The sequence below is a fragment of the Diadema antillarum genome, unplaced genomic scaffold (assembly GCF_040938485.1).
Source record: "Diadema antillarum isolate AM-2024a unplaced genomic scaffold, OU_Dant_1.0 seq00000891_RagTag, whole genome shotgun sequence".
Lineage (NCBI taxonomy): Eukaryota > Metazoa > Echinodermata > Echinoidea > Diadematoida > Diadematidae > Diadema > Diadema antillarum.
In genome coordinates, this window is record NW_027271755.1 from 1209868 (window position 1) to 1231186 (window position 21319).

The 21319-nt window shown below is 38.9% G+C and overlaps 1 protein-coding gene across 1 annotated transcript; it reads left to right on the forward strand.

Annotated features, from left to right (window-relative positions):
- Positions 1-1666: 1666 nt before the first annotated feature.
- LOC139740955 (sphingosine kinase 1-like) lies at positions 1667-21200 on the forward strand. Its single transcript, XM_071651542.1, is given in 7 exon segments — positions 1667-1671; positions 3651-3780; positions 3782-3956; positions 14367-14516; positions 16206-16300; positions 18984-19099; positions 20408-21200. Coding segments are annotated over 7 exon segments (1464 nt in total).
- Positions 21201-21319: the final 119 nt, after the last annotated feature.

Genomic DNA, 21319 nt, shown 5'->3' on the forward strand with positions numbered 1-21319 from the left:
TAAGGTTGTATGTTGGCATAAGGTCACGAATCTCAAGCTGTTCATCAGTAACAAATTTTCTTCCTCTTCTAAGACCAGTTGGATGGATTTAATTCCATTGATGTGTCAGCCGTTTCTTTATTTTGCAACTGTGTCTACAACTTTTTTTCTTTTTCTTTTTTTTTAGTAATTGTATCATATGAACATTGAAAGTAGCATAAAACTATATATATATTGTTCCTCTATTGACAGTGTAATACAAACCAGTGAGATTCAAATGATTTTTTTTTTCTATTGATATGTACATAAATTTGTGGAATGATATAAAAATTGTAAGAATGTTTATATATGATATGCTTCACACCATTGACTAGACCCATATATCATGATTTTCTGAATGTAGCCAAATAGAGTTCCTGCGCTGTAGGCACTGAATGTTTTCATGTCCCAGGCAGATATGGGTGTGAGGATTAACTGAAAGACAGTTACGATGAATTCACCTTGTGCATGATGTAGAGTGAGACTTGTAGTGAGCTGAGAATGGAACATGGTCTGATGTGTTCGTCACGCTTCACGCACTCATGGCATTCATTATTTAGCATCCGCAACAAACGGACATGAAATTGGTGGCATTGAGCATAGTAATGACACCGCTGTCTTGGAGATTACACTGTATTATCAGAAGTTCTTATGAAGTTTATTTCCTTATATTTTTCCTTTTCTCAAAACCATGTGTAAGGATTATAATGACTGGACATTTAAAAAAGAAAGATTTTTGTAGCTCGCTATATACATCATGTTTTCTGTAAATAAAATTGAATACGTGGCATTGTGCAGCATGTGCATGAGATTCCTCTGGGTGCATCCAAGCGGGAATATGTGTACCCAAACTGGCTGTCATCATTCACTCACTTAACTGCGTTATGTTGTGCCAGAGGGCTGCTACTTGAAAAGATTGATGGAAGTTGTGAAACAATGCCAAGACATCCTGCATGAATCTGCGCCTCTGATCACGATATTTGCAATCTCTTTAAGGCACAAACAGATGGTTATGTCGTCTTTGCAAATAAAACCCCGAACAAAAAGGCAGAAAAGAAAATAAACAAACAAATCCAAAGGTCTCAAAGTAGCGAAATGGTATTAAAGGTGGTATTTCCGCACCTGTAATGGATTTGCCATGCATAGGGTACGACCACTGCTTCGACAACTCTAAGACCGGAGTCTTAAAATACCCTTTGGCTTGAAAAAATGGGATTTCATAGAATGACATGTTTGAGTGATCATTTGTTGCAAAATTTACAGTACATGTAGCTACTCTGGTTACCTTCAACTTTTATTGCTCTAAAGTTACTGAAACACACACACACATGAAGGTATTGTGAGGCCATTAAGATGTATACAGAGTGAAACAAAATCAGTTTGCAACTTTAGCGAAAGATTACATGGGTGGGGGGATTAGAGCATTTTTTCAGATAAATGATACATGTAAATGTCTTTTCAAACACTCTTTATGTCTGCAAACTCTCCTGCGCTGCAAATGCAATTTTTGTTTAACTACTAATAGGTTCATTACAATGTCATACTTGCCAACACTTTCATTTGAGAAAGCGGTAGAATCCAGGATGCCTATGCGAGCAGCACTAGCTTGTGCTAATGAAATCTTTCAAAAGCGGTAGTCTACCGCCAAATGCGGTAGAGTTGGCAAGTATGCAATGTACATGTGCTACAAAGGAGAATGGAATCTTAACACGGGAATTTCCCCATGGCCCCCCGCCCCCTCCCCCCCCCCCCCCACACACCGATTCATTTTCTTCTGAAGTGCCTTTTTATCCTGTTTGCACCCCATTTCCTCCCCATTGTACTCCCCTCCTTTTTCACTGCTGCTCATTCGCTCTGTATCACTGGTCCCACACATTGATTCTGGTGTGCTCATGGAGATGACAGGTATATAATGGAAATGCCATCAAACAGGAACAGTATAGCCACGCAATATTGGACTGAAAATGATCAGTTTCTCTGCACACCATGTGCGTTCTTTATGTATAGTTGTAGTGACCATTCTGTGCCATATGCTCCAAATGCCTGTTATCTATTTTTTTTTTTTTTTTTTTTTTTGCTTTTAGTTCTTTTTTTATCATTATTATTTTCTTAAATGAGTACAGAAATACAATGACAAGATATACATATGTAATTCCTGGGTCTGGATTTTCCCCCCAACACAAATGTATCGAAATATAAAAGATGAATTTGTCAAGAACATAGCCGTGAACTCGTGCTTAGATTTGTTTTTTGATGACTTTGGGTTTGAATTAGTTTTTGATAAGCATACATGTTTCTGTTTGTTGTGTGTGGTATAGAATACATTACGTGCATGTATACACTGTAAATGTATGCATGTATGATATGATTGATTGATTGATTTGTTGATTGATTAAAAGGTCTTTATTCAAATAAAATCTGAGTCGGCGACTAAAAGTCGAATTTATGCACAGATATACAGAGATTATAAAGCAAAACAGATAAAATAATAACATAATCATAATGCTGTCTTTTTTTTTTAATTGAAAGAATTTGGAAAATAATGTTGATATCAGAAATATTAATTCTGCATTTACAAAATTGGTTCCATGCCTTACAAGTTTCTGCATGGTTTTGTGTCAATTTGAATTGATTTTCTAATATATCTTGTCATGACAACAAATCGGACGCATATAAAGTCAACAGCGTGCTTCCATCTTTGATTTAATTCTCAAACAATTAAGTAAAAAGAAATAAAGGAATGACTTTGCTCATATTTCTGCCTTAATTTTGAAGAAAGACATTCATTTTTCTCCACATAGAAGTAATCTCGTGAATGCATACAATGATGATACAATACTGGCAAATATTATGAAACCAACAATTATGACAATGACATTAGTTATGAATGATAATGATCATAATAACGATGGTGCTAATGATTTTGATGATATACCAAGAAGGAAAAAGCAGGAGAAGAAGTAGAACAAAAATTTTTGCAGCATTTTACACCATTGGTGACTGCAAAATACATGCAGTTCATCCAGACTATTGAAGTTGAAATTCTCAGCAAAAATGTTTCAAACCTCATTTTTGTTTCGTAGGGAGAGTGAGAATCATTTTCTTTCAATGAGTGTCATCAAAAAGTATGTCATGTCCACCTTGAATTGCGCTGTTGTGTGCATACCGTGTGGATCTGACATCACACGAGTTCACACTGCAGCAATCGCATCGGATTATTGGCCTCGTACCACAGAAGACTCTGCCGCTAGGCCAGCTAGCTGCGCACACTAGTAGATCGTGCACTGAACCATGGACTTGTTAGGTCCATGACTGAACTGAATACAGCTACGTTATACGGCGGCTAAATATACACACCACTGTCACTACAAACGATAGCTCGCTGAGCAGCTGCACGTTGAGGAACGATGATGGTGCGAGCCGATAAACAGCCAGAACCATGTCTTCCAGAGAAATTGATCCAAACACTGCCAGTGATTGCCTGTTAGAGCCAGAAAACGTTTCTCGTACTTGGGAAACACTCTAGCCACGTGAAACTCTTTCTCCACCGGGAAAAAAATCGAGTGTCGAGCCATCAATGCAGGTAAAATCAAGCTGGGCGATATAGCGGTTGCTGACATTATTGGATGCAGGAGTTTCGGGGGAAACGAAGCTAGCGAAGATAGTAAGCCGCGTGGAAGTTCGTCGGGTGTGAAGGCTGGAAAGAAGACAGCCTCCAGTTCCAAGCCCGAGTTTAGCGAAAATGCTGCCTTTCTTAAGATTTTTTGCATACCAGTACAATAAATGTCAGGAGCACGGTGGTGTCCGGTGTAGGCTGGAGTTGCTTTTTGTGGCAGATAAGGTCGGAGTCGAAGCAAAGGACAACCTCGCCCTCGTGAATCGATGGAGATTAGTCATCTTAGCCCTCATCAACGAAGTCCAGTTCCAGAAAGTAGAAGGTTTGTATGTCTGCTATGAAAGCAGCCTAAAAAACATGCAGTACCACTACAATCAGTCTTGTATGTTTACATGAAAAGACGATTAATGCCAAGCACTATCAGACTCGATTCAGACTATTTTGATAAAAAGTCATGTAATAAACACAACATGTGGCTGTAGTGGTCGACAGTACAAAAAACACCAACAAAGGTTTCTACGGGAATCATGTTTTATTCGAAGTTTCGCATTTTCGTTTTACTTGATTCCAGAATTATTTCCATATGTGTAACTCCGTTCTTAGTTCCATTCATGATTTCTTGCATAATTCCGTGCATAATTCCTTGAAAACTGTTGAGTAATAATGTATAATAAAGAATCATAAGTACATGTACATCAAACCAATTATCAGATTCATAATTATATAAACAGAGTTTCTCAGATGAAAAATCTAATGAATACCTTTATAGACTTAGTCTATTCACTTCACTATAACATTTTAGCAATCAAAATTACGTATGAATTTACAAATGAAAATGCAGACCAATACCATATAGGCATCTCAATTCTACTACCTCATTTAAACATAATGATGCACATGTAGATGAACTGACTCAAATCTAAGAACATTCACGATCAAAAATGAATTCTTACTTGAACTGTCCAACCTTCAATTGAAATAATTATCAATATTTTCTTACTTATTTATTTTTGGTTTGTAATTTTAAATTCTAAATTCAATATTAAATGTATATACATACATATATACATAAATGCAAATAACAACATAACTTTTCAGAAGTTTTATGGGTGTGTACAGATATACATGCCCTACTACACAGCAACTGCAGTGTACATTACACTCACATCAACAATATATTTTTTCTAAGTTTAAATCTTATTAACTGTTTCTAACTTTATGCTTCAACAAATCATGGTTTTACTTTAAGAAAGCAAAAACTAACCTCTTTGCCTGCTTTTTGCGAGGTACTTTGGATCCAATTCTTCAGTATTCCGGCAGAAAGAGGATCCATGTTGCTCACTACAACCTACATGTGGTCCAGGTCCATACTGGCTTCTACCGTGTGTGCATGTGTGTTTGTAGCAGCTGTACATTTAGCTGTGCATACACATATGCATGGTGCTATGTCAGGTGCATTGTCTAAGAATGTGCTACTACATACAATATGTCACTCTGTACAAGGGTCAAATTGGCAACAGGCTGGGTGGGAAACAATTTCAGGTGTACTTTCACCATATTTCATTTAAGCAAAATAAAAACATATATATCTTTATCACAATTTTCATTCAAACCAGTTGCCAATTTGCAACCAATTTACTGATCTAATTAATTCTAAATGTTGCCAATTTTAGTATCCTCAAACGATTTTGCATAAAATAATTCATATGAGCCAATCCAACATTGAACTATGATACTTTCATCACACAACATATCAGTCCGGGAAACCCGCTCATGAGGACCGCTCCCGCGTACGAGGACTGCCCCGCCTCATGAGACCCGGGGGGGGGGGGGGGGGGGGGGGGGGGGGGGGGGGGGGAACACCTCATGAGGCCCCCCCATTCACTTCTTATTCATCTCACATCTGACGTATAAATTGTCGCAACTTTGCACAGTGATTTTTTGTTACACACACATGTCCCACTATCCATGATGAAAAGAAGAAAAAATCCTATCTGTTTTTTTTTTTTTCAATAATCGAGTTTTTAATCAAACCGATGCAGAGCGCCCATCAAAACACGGGCGCCAGCGTGTTCGCACAATGCAAGATCCGATCGGATCAGGCCGCTAGGTGCGGCAGTCTTGCATTGTGCGAACACGCTGGCGCCCGTGTTTTGATGGGCGCTCTGCATCGGTTGATTAAAACTCGATTATTGAAAAAAAAAAACAGATAGGATTTTTTTCTTCTTTTCATCATGGATAGTGGACATGTGTGTGTAACAAAAAATCACCGTGCAAAGTTGCGACAATTTATACGTCAGATGTGAAATGAATAGAAGTGAATAGGGGGCCTCATGAGGCGTGGGGGCGGTCCTCATGAGGCGTGGGGGCGGTCCTCATGAGGCGTGGGGGTGGTCCTCATGAGGCGGGGCAGTCCTCGTACGCGGGAACGGTCCTCATGAGCAGGTTTCCCTACTGATATCAACAGTTTCAGGAGTGTGAAATTTTGAATAGATAACCCTATTTGATTTTTTAACTTTTTTGAAGTTTACATTACATCCAGTCTATGCTATAATTAGTGCAATATTGTGAAGGAGTTTTGTAGCAGGATATTGACTGGCGAATAAATCGTAGATAATTTATCCTTCCACTCACCATTAAAAATTGGGGCAAAAGTTTGGTTTTACTTTACGCCCACTTCCAAGGTATGTTATTTCAGTTGTTTCTATTAAACACACAACAAAAATACTATGTCAGGTCAGGTACTTCAGGGCTGCGTTTGGAGTCAATGACAATGTTGTAGGAAATGGTCCTCCGATTTAAAGTTCAGGTATTACACTTCTCCCATGTAGGTATGAACTTTATAGTGCGACACAATTGATAATCCCCACAAGGTAGAAATGGCAAAATTATGAATGATTCAGTGAGTAGGCCTAAGTTGTATTCCACAAGAAGGGGAAGAAGTAGAAAGGTGCAGTTTAGAAACGTTGGGATATATAGAGAAAGTGAGAGAAGTTCACAACTACAAGTCTGATGTTTGATGAGGCTGGGTGAGTTTGCAAAGTGATGTTTCTGTGCTTTCAAATTGAAAGGTGGTCAAGAAGTGTAGTGAGTGTGAATCGTTGAATTCTGTGGTTGAATGTTCTTAAAAAGTTGTATCAGGTGTGTGAAACTTCTTTGAGATGTGGAGTGTAGGAAGAAGGAGATTGGTCGAAATCAATGTCCACCTCGTGTTGCTGTGGTGACTGGGGGTGACATTACGTTGTTCGCGAAGAATTCGAGATGCACGAGTATTCACGACGCAGTGGACCAGAGCGGTCGTAAAACTATTCTTGGTGAGCGACCGCAAGCGGATATGGTGAAAGAATTGATGAAAAACAATTCTTGGTATTCATAATTTGTGATAGTAAAATGTTGCGCAGTGATAAATTGAAGGTATGACTCATGGACTCATAATGCTGCTCTGTGTGTACATGTGTTGACAATTTATAATCATAGATTGATTAATAGATTGTCATCAAGACATTATTTGATGTTTGTGGAAGATCTCATAAGAGTTATAGCAATTCATTATTATTCCAGAACACTTTGTAAGTGAGTCTCAGATACTTGGTAAGATCAATTCTACTTTTAGTGGAAAATGTTACATTGTACAGGAAAGTCTTTCCTCTTGTTTTTCAATTATAGGGAGAAGAATATTCATCATTGGAATTGATGTGAGGACTGACAAAAGGAATGAATGTATGCACTCACTGAATGAATTTAGGCTAACTGCCTAAAACCATACAAACAGTGGTACACAGCTCAGTCGCTGTACACCTCGTTCAGCGTCTACTCGGGCTACTAGCATAGTAGATAGTGGTGGTGGTAAATGTAGGGGAACTTTCTGAAGAGGATATTTACAGAAAAGCATAAAGAAAGAGAGGCACAGTCATCAGTATAATGGATTATTTCAAGTTCAGTGGGAGTGCTAGTGCTACTGTTGTGCTATCTGAACACTAGCACCATTAGTGTATAACCAAACTTGAAATCAATCTGTGTTTGGAGGTTGACCTCCACATTGTGCCATATTTCAGGTACATGTAGTTGGTGTTGGGTTTGGTGTTCAATGTTGCGTGCTGAACTGAGTTTTTTGGGAGACAGCACTACTAGCACTGGCACCGAACTTGATCAAAATCACCCATTGTGTAGCTTACAATGCAATTTGTACATTGTATACAACATTGTAGTGTACTTCAGCACAACAGAATTAGGGATGAAGGAACGAATACAGAGCTACATGTACTGTACCAAGTCTCACGCATTCTGCGTGAGACTCAAGCATTTAGGGCCTGTCTCACAATCTCACACAGGGCACCCATTTTTCTCACGCATCGGGTGAAGTCTGCAATTTGTGCCAAAAATAAGGAGCATAGCTCAAAGGATTCAAGTGATAGTTGCAATTGAAGGTATATTGCCCTTTTGTCTTTCAAAATTAGTAAAAAATAGTCACTTAAGTATGCACCAGATCGCATCTTTAAGAGCTAATAACTAAAAAAAGCTCCCTACCTTGCGCGCGAGCGCCGAAACGCCGAGTCATGAAAATCTCACTCATAAAAGTTTTTTGAACTTGGCATCTCTGCGAATATGACTTTCAAATTTGACCAAAACTATATCCACCAAAGTTCAATAACTCCTCTTGTAACCGATTAAAGAGAATTCCAGAGCTTTGGAGTTGCACAGTTTGTGAACATCTTGTTACGGTACCTACATTTGTACGTAACATAGCCTATGTTCTTCTGTACAGTGCACAGAATTAGCGGCTGCACACATACACTGTACACAGGTTGCTTTCACAATGTTTAGTATGGCATGGCCAGTAATCATCCAGTGGAAGTTATGAGGGGATATTTTGTTTGTTTGTTTGTTTGTTTGTTTGTTTGTTTGTTTGTTTGTTTGTTTGTTTGTTTGTTTGTTTGTTTGTTTGTTTGCCTGTTTGCCTGTGAGCAATCTCAGTGCATATCTCCACAGCACATTTTAGTAAATTAGAATGTCAAATATAATACATTGCCTGCTCGCACAGGAATCATGTATGATTTAACAAGAAAAGCCCAGTAATCGTTGAGGATTTTTCTTTTTTTGTCAGTATCAGTGACCCTTATAGAGAAATTAGTGTGTTCTTTAATGGTACTTCTCACTTTTATCCGGAAATATGGAACAAGTTTTTTTTTTTTTCTTTGAGAAGTTGTTTTAATAATATTTTCATTTTTGACGGAGTATTTAAAACCGTGAAAGCAACAAATCCATTATATAGCACATACCAAGCAAGATACATTGTACAATGGAGCACTACCAGCCCCCAAATCAATACTTCAAAGAAAAAAAAATCTCACACTAATAAACAAACCAAAACAACCGGAGGGCAAGAGTTTGTTATCTGAGTAACTACCGCGGTACATGTAGCCAAGGAGGTGTGATATGTACCTTCTTGACATGTACGTATGTACAGACTGTACAACGTAATTTTGTAGTGTACATTGTAACATGAGTCCAACCAATTGATTCGTTGATTATCAGATGTCATATACCATATGTAATAAACTTTATCAAGTGCTTTTGAAAAAGGTACGCTCCACCTGGCTGTGGGAACTTGACAGTTCAAAAGATGCTAAACATTTTGAACTTTCAAGTTTTTTGATTACATGTACTTCCATGTGTTGGCTTGTCTATGTGGGAACTTAAAAACTAATTTGTGATGTCATGAGAATTGAACGGTTCACGGTATAGACAATATTCAAGATGAATTTCATAAGTCATGAAGTTCATAGATCTTTTTTTCAACAAGTACACCATGCCTTGTTTTGTATGTGCACATTCCGTACGATCTGTTACTGAGCTACTGTACATACAATGAATGTACAATGTATGTCAAAGGAAAAACACTACCAGCTAGCACATGCCTTCTCGAGGAGCTATGCTGTACAAACAGGTCAAGAGCACTTTTGATGTCCAAGGCAAGAAAATGTTCTCAGTTGTGAGAAATTTACCTAGCTAAAGAAATATTCTTCTGATCTGTTAGGGTAGGCAACCACATTTGTATAGAAATGTAGATCAAACCAAAAGCATAAATATCAGTGTTTAATATTGCAGTGAATAATGAAACTGTCTGATTAATCCCCATCAGTTTTATAGAGAAATTGAAAGTAAAACTCTTTTAGAAAAACCTTGTATCTGGGTTAGTTTTACCACAAAGTCCATGACTCAGCTCATGGGCACTTGGAAGTCCTGAACAAAATTCAATATATTCCTCGTCTCTCCTTTCGTATATTGAAAAATCCTACACTACATGTGTGTAGAAGATGTCTGTGGACCCTAAACTTTAGATTATTTTTATAGCTGTACACAGAGTATGACATGTGCTACCTGCCTCTAGTATGCATGCTATTTAATGATTTCTAGTGAACTGTGGACTACAGACACATGTGAAAAATGCTGTGCACAACTTTATACTGTACGAGCTGAAATTTTCGCGTACAGATATTTTCGCGAATTGCTACTTGGAGGACATTTTGGTGTGTTGTTAATTTCGCGGTTGCGAGGGTCTAACTGAACTTACTTTTTCATGCATTGTTATTTTCGCGTGTTGTTATTTTCGCGGTTCAAAGGCGATTCGCGAAATTCGCGAAAATAAAACCACCGCAAAAATTTCAGCTCAATACAGTAAGTAATACACATCAAGGCTGTACAAGGTATGTGTTTGCTCTATACGTGTATAACAATTTACATAATTTGCTATTGGAGGAGGTGTACGAGTGTGAATGTTTTCACATCTGTCTGTTTGTGGACTGTGTGTCTGTCTGTTTGTCTTGTTAACCACCTTGAGCAATACATACATTGTATTATGCACAAGTGTACATTTTGAGAAAAGGTCAGGTATAGGCCGATTAACAAGTGTTTAAATAGTTTTAGGTGCTGATCTGAATCACTGTTTGGATACGGGACTTTATCAAACAATAGTTTATCATGAAGAGATATAGGGGGTACAATTTGTAGCTCACAGAGAATAGTGTGTATAGGGTGGACAGAATACCCGGGTAGCACATTACAGTACAAATCAGATTATTATAATACTGAGAGCCATTTAATAACCAATACCGCATTCACATTGCCTGAAAAAAAAAAAAAAATGTTCCGGTGTTGCACCGAGACATTGCCCAGGTGTAACGCCATTAACAGTCGCGTAATAATGCATTCACATTGGTCACGCTGTCTCGGAACAACTCCTGTACGCACACTCCCTCTTTGTATCATTGCCTCTTGCATCGTTTGGGCTTTGCCTTAAAATACAGCTGTAAAAATAAATAAAAGATTTTTAAAAAATTTTAAAATCCTGCAAAAATTAATGTTGAGAAACTACACAGTAAGAATGCACAAAAATTGTAGAATGTATTGTATCCCAGCATCAAAGGAGATCTATTTAAATAGGTACATTTTGTTTCTTATAGACCTACAGGAGTTTTGTCATCTTGGCAATATATGGCAGATAAAATTGGCAAGCATAGGCACATCTCAATACTCAGATGCACAGGTGTTTTAGTGCCATAGATGATCATATGATATCATGCACAGTAGACCTGCCACTGAAATCTTCCCACAATTAAATCAATGTAGATCTTTCTTTGCCAAATTATGCTGTCTGAGGTCTTTTGATATGAGTAGGAGACTGTCAAATGGTAGTCTACATGATGTAGGATTAATATTCTACAGCCATGATGGTACTTCATCTTATTGAAATGTATCACTGTGTCATTTAGCGCAATAAGGTGTCTTCTGTTTGTCATGTTATGATTGTTATGGAAAATAGATGCTGGGCTTTCTAGTTCTGATGAGAGATATGTTTCATCATCATTACTGATTGAAATCTGTAATCACTCTTAGTGTTTATACAGTATGCCACTTGAATAAAATAATGCAAGATTAATATTCTACAAGCTGTTGAAATGTGTGTCATTGCTGTGTAAACTGTCATCATTCAGCGCAATACAGGGTCATATACTGTTTGTTTTGTTTTGAAGTGAGTTGTTATGAGAGATTCGTTGTGGTCATCATTAATGACTGACAGTTTTTAATCACCCTGTGTAATTAAAAGCATCTAGATGCTTGTGTTTCAAGCAAGATAATTAAGATTTTCACCAGCTGTGGATACACATCACTGCAAAATCAATCAGCACAATTATAGGGTCTTTTGTTTGTTTTTATTTTCGATGCTATCTAGTTTTAGCAGGAGCTGTGCTTGGCCATTATCATCCACTGAAATCATTAATCCTTCCGTCTTATAAAAAAATGTATGCCACTTGTTTGACAGCTGATTTTTTATCAATTTATTCAGACAATATTAATCTTACAGACTTATTGTGGTCATGTTGCATTTTTATAACAACAGAAGGCTGTAATATGCAGTTGGACATTTGGCTTTCTTGTCAAGTCAAGATCTAGAGCCTGTCACGAAAAGGTTTTTACAGCATCTTGGCTGTGGATAGAATGATTGTTAGTGAGGCAAGGTTGAGTTATAATATCAGTTAGATGTACTGTATTTCAGGACAGTCATCCGCTCTAGTTTAGGGAATGACAAACTCCTGTAGTAATGTAGGTCAGTCACTCTGATAGCAAATTATGATTATACACCTCATTACACTTAAGCTTCTCTAGCCACAATGACCTTGAGACTACGTTGCAGCTCGTGATCAACCACCCATAGTTGCGCTTGTACACTAAATTGTAAACAGAAAGTTCACTCAGTTGGTGCAGAGGAAAACAAAAGGAAGAGAAACCTGTAAGTTGAGCTAACTGTCCCGATCCACAAACACACACATGCAAATAAACCCCCACATTGGTATAGTCACATATTCATTGGGATTGTCTCATAGGCATATTTCCTTTTCTTTGGAATATTCTGCTTTTTTGTAATGCTTGATTACCTCAAATATTGATGCTCATCTGTGTGTGGTATAAGTGTAGAGCAACAATAAGCTCCATGGTATGTAAAACATACAGTTTGTACAGTATGACATACACTGTATAGCCTACGTTGTGGATTACAATAGTACTATTACAAGTATGTGTCGTAAAATTTTCCTTCCTGGTGTCTCACCTTAGTAATTTAGACTGTTAATTTTAAATATTTTCATGCGAACGATTTTTAGCGGATAAAAAATATATTTGTGGGTTCTTCACTTTGTGCTGCAAATTGTCGAGATGTTCAAATTGTGCAGAGAAAATTATGAAGAAATGACTTTTTTTGGTGGGAGTGTGTGTATTATGCTACCCAAAACTAGCACAAAATAGGTGAAAATGAATGTATTATGAAAAATTTCTGCATTTATAGTAAGGTGCACAAGCAAGACTCAGAGACTCAAGTATACAATGTAGCTGAAAGCAGTTTGAATTCTACCTGAGGATGTTTGGCACTCATCCAGTATTCATAAACAGTTGGATATTTTACTAACTAGCGCATTATTTCTGCAAAATGACTGCTGTAGAAGTACAATGTACAAACTTTGAACATTCTACATTAATAAGACACAATTGTTCCCCCATCTTATTTTGTGGTTTTCTGTGATCAAATAACAAAATAATATGATAGAAATAAAAAAAAAGGGGCGTGGGCCTTTAGTTTACATTAGTCACTCTGAATATGTCTTTAATAGAAGACTCGTGTTGTAATATTTTAAAGCACAATACATGTTTAGTATCTACCAGTCGTTGCAGTTATAATTCTGCATGCCCTTGGTGCTACAAACTACATACAGTGAATACATTCTTTTTTAGTCACTATGTCATCTTTTTATCCCCGCCGAACGAGTTCGAGCAGGGGACTATGAAACGGGCTCCGTACGTGTGTGTGTCTGTGTGTCCGTGTGTCCGTGTGTCCGTCCGTGCGTCCGTGTGTGATCAAAATGTTCAAAATGCTACTCCTTCGCCATTTCTAACCCAATTTTGATTCTGTTTGCTTTATATGATAGCACTACATGAGAGCTTTGAAACTTTTATACAGAATTTCAGATGTGACCTTTGACCTTGACCTTTGACCTATATTGTACATTTTGCTTCAAAATGCTACTCCTTCGCCATTTGTAACCCGATTTCAATTCCGTTTGCTTTAAGTGATGGCACTAGGTGAGGGCTTCAAAACTTCTACACAGAATTTTGACCTTTGACTTCTTTGACCTCTGACCTTGATTTTTGACCTGTATTGTACATATTACTACCAAATGCTACTCCTTCGCCATTTCTAACCCGATTTCGATTCCGTTTGCTTTATGTGATGGCACTAGGTGAGGGCTTCAAAACTTCTACACAGAATTTTGACCTTTGACTTCTTTGACCTTTGACCTTGAGTTTTTACCTACATTGTACATTGGCTACAAAATGCTACTCCTTCCCCATTTCTAACCCGATTTCAATTCCGTTTGCTTTATGTGATGGCACTAGGTGAGGGCTTCAAAATTTTGACCTTTGACTTCTTTGACCTTTGACCTTGATCTTTTTACCTATATTGTACATTTTGCTACTAAATGCTACTTCCGGCGGGGACATATATTACGCACCGCGTAATTTCTACTTTTCCTTGTTACTTTGAAGTCCACAGTGGGTGCTAGTCATTTTCTGTGCAATTAAAATGTGTGGACATGAAGTAAATGATAAAACACTTGTGCAATCATTGACATCTGTGTTGTGTTATGTTGTTGATCTTTTTTTCGCTCATTTGTTTCAGATCTGAAAGAGGATGACCTCCCCACCCCGCCCCACTACCTAGTCTGCATCAATCCATTCAGCGGCAAGGGGAAAGCCCCCCAAATCTTTGAACACAAGGTCAAACGCATGTTCGACGAGGCGGGAATCACGTACAAGAAAGTCATAACAGGTACTGTATACAGACCCCACTTGACAGGTAAACATTTCACTCCAGTGTTCCCTTATTATACCCCCACCAAACGAAGTTTGAAGGGGGTATATAGGAATCAGCGGACGGTCGGTCGGGCGGTCGGGCGGTCGGTCGGTCGGTCAGTCGGGCGGTCGGTCCGTTGCAAATCTTGCGTCGCGAACTACTTCCTCAGTTTTCCACCGATTCCCATAAAACTTGGCACAGATGTGTGCCTTGGGCTGTAGATGTGCAAGACGTATTTTTTGACAGTACCCAAAAGTACGTTGCCATGGTAACGGCATATTATGGGCAAAAATGGGTACAAATCTTGCGTCGCGAACTCCTCCCACAGTTTTTGATAAATTTTTATGAAATTAGGTACAGATGTTCGTCTGAATATGTTAATGTGCAAGACACATATTTCCGCAGTGGCAAAAAGTGCGTTGCCATGGTAACGGCATGTTATTGGTAAAATATAGGGCAAAATGCTTCATGGCAAAACTGCTTCATCAGTGTTCTTCCAATTCTCATGGAATTCATATTGAATGTTTGTCTTAGGATATAGGTCAGCATGACACATTTCTTGACAGTGACAAAAAGTATGTTGCCATGGTAACAGCTCACATATTATGAGCCAAAATGATGAAAAATTTTGTATTGCAAACTACTTCCTCAGTTTTTGCCCAATTTCCATGAAACTTGGTACAGATGTGTGCCTTTGGTTGTAGATGTGCAAGACGCATTTTTTGACAGTACCCAAAATTACGTTGCCATGGTAACGGCATATTAATGGCAGAAGATCAAGGAAAGATCTTGCGGATTTAACTACTTCCTCAGTTTTTTGACCAAAGCTTATGAAATGTGGCACACACCTTGATCTTGGTGGGAAGATGTGGAAGACATATTTTTCGGACGTGTCGGAAGCTGCGTTGCCATGGTAATGGCATATAAATGGCAGAAGATCAAGGAAAGATCTTGCGGATTGAACTACTTCCTCTGTATTCGACTGAAGCTCATGAAATGTGGCACACACATTGGTCTTGGTGGGAAGATGTGCAAGACATATTTTTTGGATGTGTCGGAAGCTGCGTTGCCATGGTAACAGCATATTAATGGTGGAAGATCAAGGAAAGATCTTGTGGATTGAACTACTTCCTCAGTTTTTGACAAAAGCTTATGAAATGTGGCACACACAATAGTCTTGGTGGGAAGATGTGCAAGACATATTTTTCGGACGTGTCGGAAGCTGCGTTGCCGTGGTAACGGCATTTAAATGGCAGAAGATCAAGGAAAGATCATTCCTTGGGTAAGACTGTCATCACGGGACGGGGGTATTAATCACCTTAAGTGATATTTCTAGTATTTAAGCTGTGATAGTTCTGCAGTTATCGGGGAAGAAGGCTTGTGAATAAAAGTGAACCCTATCACTTCAAAGGCCTTGGTTTAGAGGTTAGTGACCTTACAGCATCAGTGCACTACATCATTCTGCACAGCCATTTGGGAAGGAATGAACGACAGCTTGTGCCAGACTAGAAGTAGGATAATTGTAATTGTTAAAGTTGTTGATCATTATCCCACTTAAATTCTCATCACACACATGTACTGATACTGGAGGTGATTTTCCAAGTATCTCATGCCTGCATCCACCACATTCTACTTTTATCCTAACTCCACATGTGTCCCATGCAGAAAGGAAAGGCCATGCTCGTGAGTTGGCCAAGACAATGGATCTCGAGGAGTTCAGTGGCATCATCATTGTTTCAGGAGATGGGTTACTATTTGAGGTAAGGAGTGAAATGTGGATGGTGTACACAATGTTCTGTCCATGCCCAAATTCTTGAGGAAAAATGCGTGCAAATTCTGACATTTTTTTTGTACGTTTTGATATATGATGTCATATCACCGTCATCATCATCATCATCAGAACTATAGTAGAAATATGTGTAATTGAAGTAGAAACAGTGAGTAGTATATAGCTGTAGTAGTATCACGCAACATGACATAATGATCATCATTTGCAAATCTTAACTTGAAGAGTAAGACTCATTCTTGCCATAAATGGAATTCATCCAATTATTTTCCAGAGTAATTATTTAAGTGTACCCCTTCCAAACTTGTAATTGTAGAATGGTCTGATTCCGATTAGGGATACATTTACAACCATAGGTAATATATCTGGGGTTTTTCTTTTTGTTGTTGTTTTTCTTTTCCTTTTTTTTTGTTATTTAAGAAAGAGATTAAAATCAGAGATGAGCAGCACCCAAGCATGAGAAATGATGAGACTTGTCAGCCCAGCACTTATTGTTGGATCCAGTCAAAATTCTACCCATTAATTAGTCTGTATGCATGCACTAGCATGTTGCCAGTTGAGTGAGAGAGCGGAGTGCCATAAAGGTTGTCATTATTTTGTCAAGCTGGCACTATTAAAATCTATCAGTTTGACAGCCACTGCAGCTACACTTAGAGATTTGTGGTGATAAGAGGAGCTATTAGAACTATTTACACTGGGACAAATTTGCTCGCTGATAATGTTTTCTTCATAGATGCAGTTAGGTTATTTGTAGTGGTGAAGTATTACATCCATATCAGCTGAGAGTGTGGTAAATATTAACGCAAATGGTCTGTGGAGAGTGTGGTAAATATTAATGCAAATAGCCTTTTTTTTCCAGTATTGATATGTACACAGTGTATCATCATAGCAGTCTATAATGGGCTCCGTCTTTGATTGCTAATTAGTTCCTCAAAAAGAGTAAGACATGAGCTATGCAATCCACTCAGCCCTCATGTGACCCACTGTCTGATTTAGTCGATTAAGGAAAGCAGTTTTCTGTAGAGGTTACAATGTATTAAAAGTTGTACTGTATGAATATGTTTGGCATTTATGTACAATGTGTGATATTGATCAGTTGATCTATTCCTCCATTCGTATGAGTATGTAATGTACTTGTGCCTTTTTGTGAGTTAATACACATTTCCAGTCTTTCTTTTCTTTTTCTTTTTTAATAATCTTACCAAACAAGCTGTATTTTCATATGAAGATACGTAGCAATTTCATTCATTTTATAGCCTCACTGCTATGCCATCAGGTAAATCATGCTGTAGGTTTGGCACAGTGCCTCGTGCCCAAATACTGTAAAACATGATATATTTGCGGCAGGAATTTTTCGCGAATTGGAGCCGACGGCCTTTTTTGCGGCATGAAATTTTCGCGAACTGCCACTGGCATTCAATGCATATAGTGTAGACAAGAACTTTCGTGTGCATTTTAATTTCGTGAATCTTTGCGCTAGCGAAATTCACGAAATTCGCGAAATTAAAATGCACGCGAAAATTCCTCGTTTTACAGTATGTTGTGTGCATCTATTCTTCTTTAATAGCCAGAACTTCCTATAGTATTAGCAGTATGACTAGTATCTTTTTCTATCAAGCATTGAGTAGCAAGAATGTTAAGAAAGTGGAAACCTCAGATAAACTTTATTGTTTTTTAGGATCAGTCTTTTGTTTTGAATGTTTGCCTTTATTTTTCAGGCAGGTCAAGGTCAGTCTATTGCCAGTGCTGAGCTTTCCTCGTTGCAACTGTTGTTTTTTAATTCCAATTTCTTTCTGGGAATTTGTTTTTCATGCCAAGGTTGCTGCTATTAAGTTCGATTATGGCTTTCTGGCGAGTCTTAGCATTGCCAAGAGCAACCATTTGAAAGAAGTGTGCATGTAATTTGAAAACACACAGAAAGTTGACTCAAAGTTTTAAATACGTGTGTTCAGACAGGAATGGCGGAATATGAACAGCGAGCGTTAAACTTGATCCTCGGGGAGAGAACATACTACCATGTATTGATAAACTACTAAATGCATAAAATACATTGTGGTAGGGAGCATTCTCATGGTTTAGACAGCATGCTGCTGAGCGTTGTTCACAGCTGATATTACAAATGAAATCACTGCAGGGATTTGTGAATACTGTATACGCCGTATATTCAGCGAGTCTAAATTTTTGTGTATCGGGACTTCTTGACAATTTCGTGAGTGGTTAAATTTGCAATCATTGCGTGCAGTACTGAAGGGAGAAATGTTTAGGTGCAACTCACATTCATATCGGGATCAGAGTCAATATTTTTGCATGTCTCTAAAGTCACAAATAGCACCCGATTTGCAAACTTTGCAAAAATGAAAACCTTGCAAAATATTCAGCGTACTGTAAAAGTGGTTTCTTTTGCGTACAGAAACTTTCGCGGTTTCCATCGGTGCCGACTTTTTCGCGTGTGTTTAAATTCGCAGTCGGTAATGATAGCGTTGTAACAAGCGACGAGTTCAAAACATTTTCGCCTGATGTTAAATTCGTGGTTCAACCTCAAAGCGCGAAAATAAAACCACCGCGAAAGAAACCACTTTTACAGTATACAGTACATACCCTTTATGACATGGCTACAAACATAATTCTTGTCACTGTCTATTTTTCTCCCGCCACAGTTCATCAATGGTTTCCGGGAGCGAGAGGACAGGGAGAAAGCATTCAAGGTTCCCTTTGGCATGGTCCCCGGTGGGTCAGGGAATGCACTGTGTGCAGCTGTGCTATCTAGTAGAGGGTGAGTTTAAAGACCCCTTGACGCATACACAAAATTAGCTGGGTCGGACTGGGCAACCTGCATCGTACTACTGCCTGCCTAATGATAGTAGCCCATCACAGCCAGAGTACATGCACATGGCCAGTTAGCCAATTAATTACAAAAGCTCTATCAGCGCTTTGGATTATTTGAGCCAACTGAATTAGTGTTATTCAAGTTCATTTCAACCAATCAAGTGGTACACGGTATCAAATCCTAGAAATGAACATGCAAATGTAGCATATAGTGTACACATTATGCAGTAGATAGAATGCAGAGCTTGAATTTATGTGCATTATAAACAAAATAAAATTGTAAAATTAACACTGGATATGTTTTGTTTTGTTTTGTTTTGTTTTGTTTTGTTTTGTTTTGTTTTGCTTTGTTTGGTTTGGTTTTGCTTTTTATGTATTGTTGAACTTGGTTAGACTGACAATAGTTCATGGTTTCCTTGCTAGGGTTTATTCTGAAATTATTGCATTGGTCAGGTGTTCCATAGACACACAAGCAGACAATTTGCTGAAAAACAAAGCAAAAAAAAAGAAGAAGAAAGAAATGTAAATGCTGAGCTGTGTGAGTATTAATCATGCTGAGTAGCGCAAGCCATGTCACTTACCTGTTAATTGTCCTGTTGTGACCCTGGCTGTTTATCACTCCCTTGGGCAGACTTTGTCCGGCCTGTGATTGTCCCGCTTATCTCACCATACCTTTTTTTCGTTTGGCTAGTAGGAAGTATGAGGTAATTTTTTTTTCAAGACCACCAGAAATCACAGGGCAATCCCTCAGACACAGACCAAATTGTAGTGATCACAATTCTAGCTAAATTCTAGGTACGTAGCAGGAAGAGGTAATTCCTCCGGATCCTTTCACCGGAAATGAGAACAGCATGCACAGGAAGATTTGACAAATATTTTAATACTATTAAAGATGATCAAATCAGGTATCATGAAAGCAAGTTAAAGTACAGTAAGTTGATTTGCCTATTGTTGTTTTTTTTTTATTGAAGATAGATAATATATTTTGTGCAGGGGATAAAGAGTGTTGGGCATGACAATGATGCACTCTTAAAATATTGCGCACCAAAATGTCATGAACACTAGATACTAGAATTGAAATGCTTTCGGATACGCCAACACTTAATTCACTTCAGAACGATTGCATCTTTAAGGAGATGGTCCTGCATATGCAGAAATGTATTCTTTCCTTGCTTTTGATACTGAATGCAGGCAGGAGAAAGAAAAAGCAAAAAATGTTTTCATCGTTTTCTTCTATTGCCATTTTATTTCACAGAGAGCAGTGCCACAAGAATATAGCAGTCCATGCTGTGATGCGTATCATCAAAGGCAAGCCACACCTGAAGGATCTGGTCAATGTCAGATCGCAGACCATGAATGCCTTTTCCTTCCTGTCCATCGCATGGGGCATCATCGCCGATATCGACATCGAGAGTGAGCGGTTCCGCTTCCTCGGCGAGACCCGCTTCACCATAGGCTCTATCATCCGGATTGGGTTCCTGCGGAAGCCCGCTGGCAGATTGTCCTTTCTGGAAGTGGAGGACCCATCTAGGTACAATCACCTGTTTCAGAAGTCGCCTCCACCAGCCTCGCATCCTGGGTCGCACGGAGGCAACCAGAACTCAAATGCCTGCACTGAAGCAGGGCACGTAGGAGTAGAGGTCCCAGGGGGAAATGGGGCAAGGGAAGAGGTGGAGCTCCCTGAATTGAGTGAGCCTGTGCCGTCAAATTGGACGGTCCTGGAGGGCGAATTTGTCGGGATCCTGATCGTCTACATCTCCCACATCTCCAATGACTTTGTCTGCCACCCGGGTCGGCCCATGGACGAGGGGATCATCCTCGTCCAGTACATTGACTCCACTGTTGGCCGCCGCGACCTCCTCAGCTCCATGGAAAAATTCAAGACCGGCGACTACCTGCGTTACGACGTCATCAAGACGCGGGTGGTCCGGGCATTCCGGCTCGAGCCGCTCAACTGCAACGGCATTCTGACGGTGGACGGGGAGCGATGCGAGTATGGACCAATCCAGGGGGCTGTGAGCTCCCAGAAATGTTACTGCATCATGTAGATTGTAGCAGATGTCAGGGTATGACCCTGCAAAAGGAAGGTGGGAGAGGTTGGTTACTTCTAGGAAGTTGTACTGCCATAGTCACTGTTACTTTGACGTGGTCAATGACCTCGAAAAAG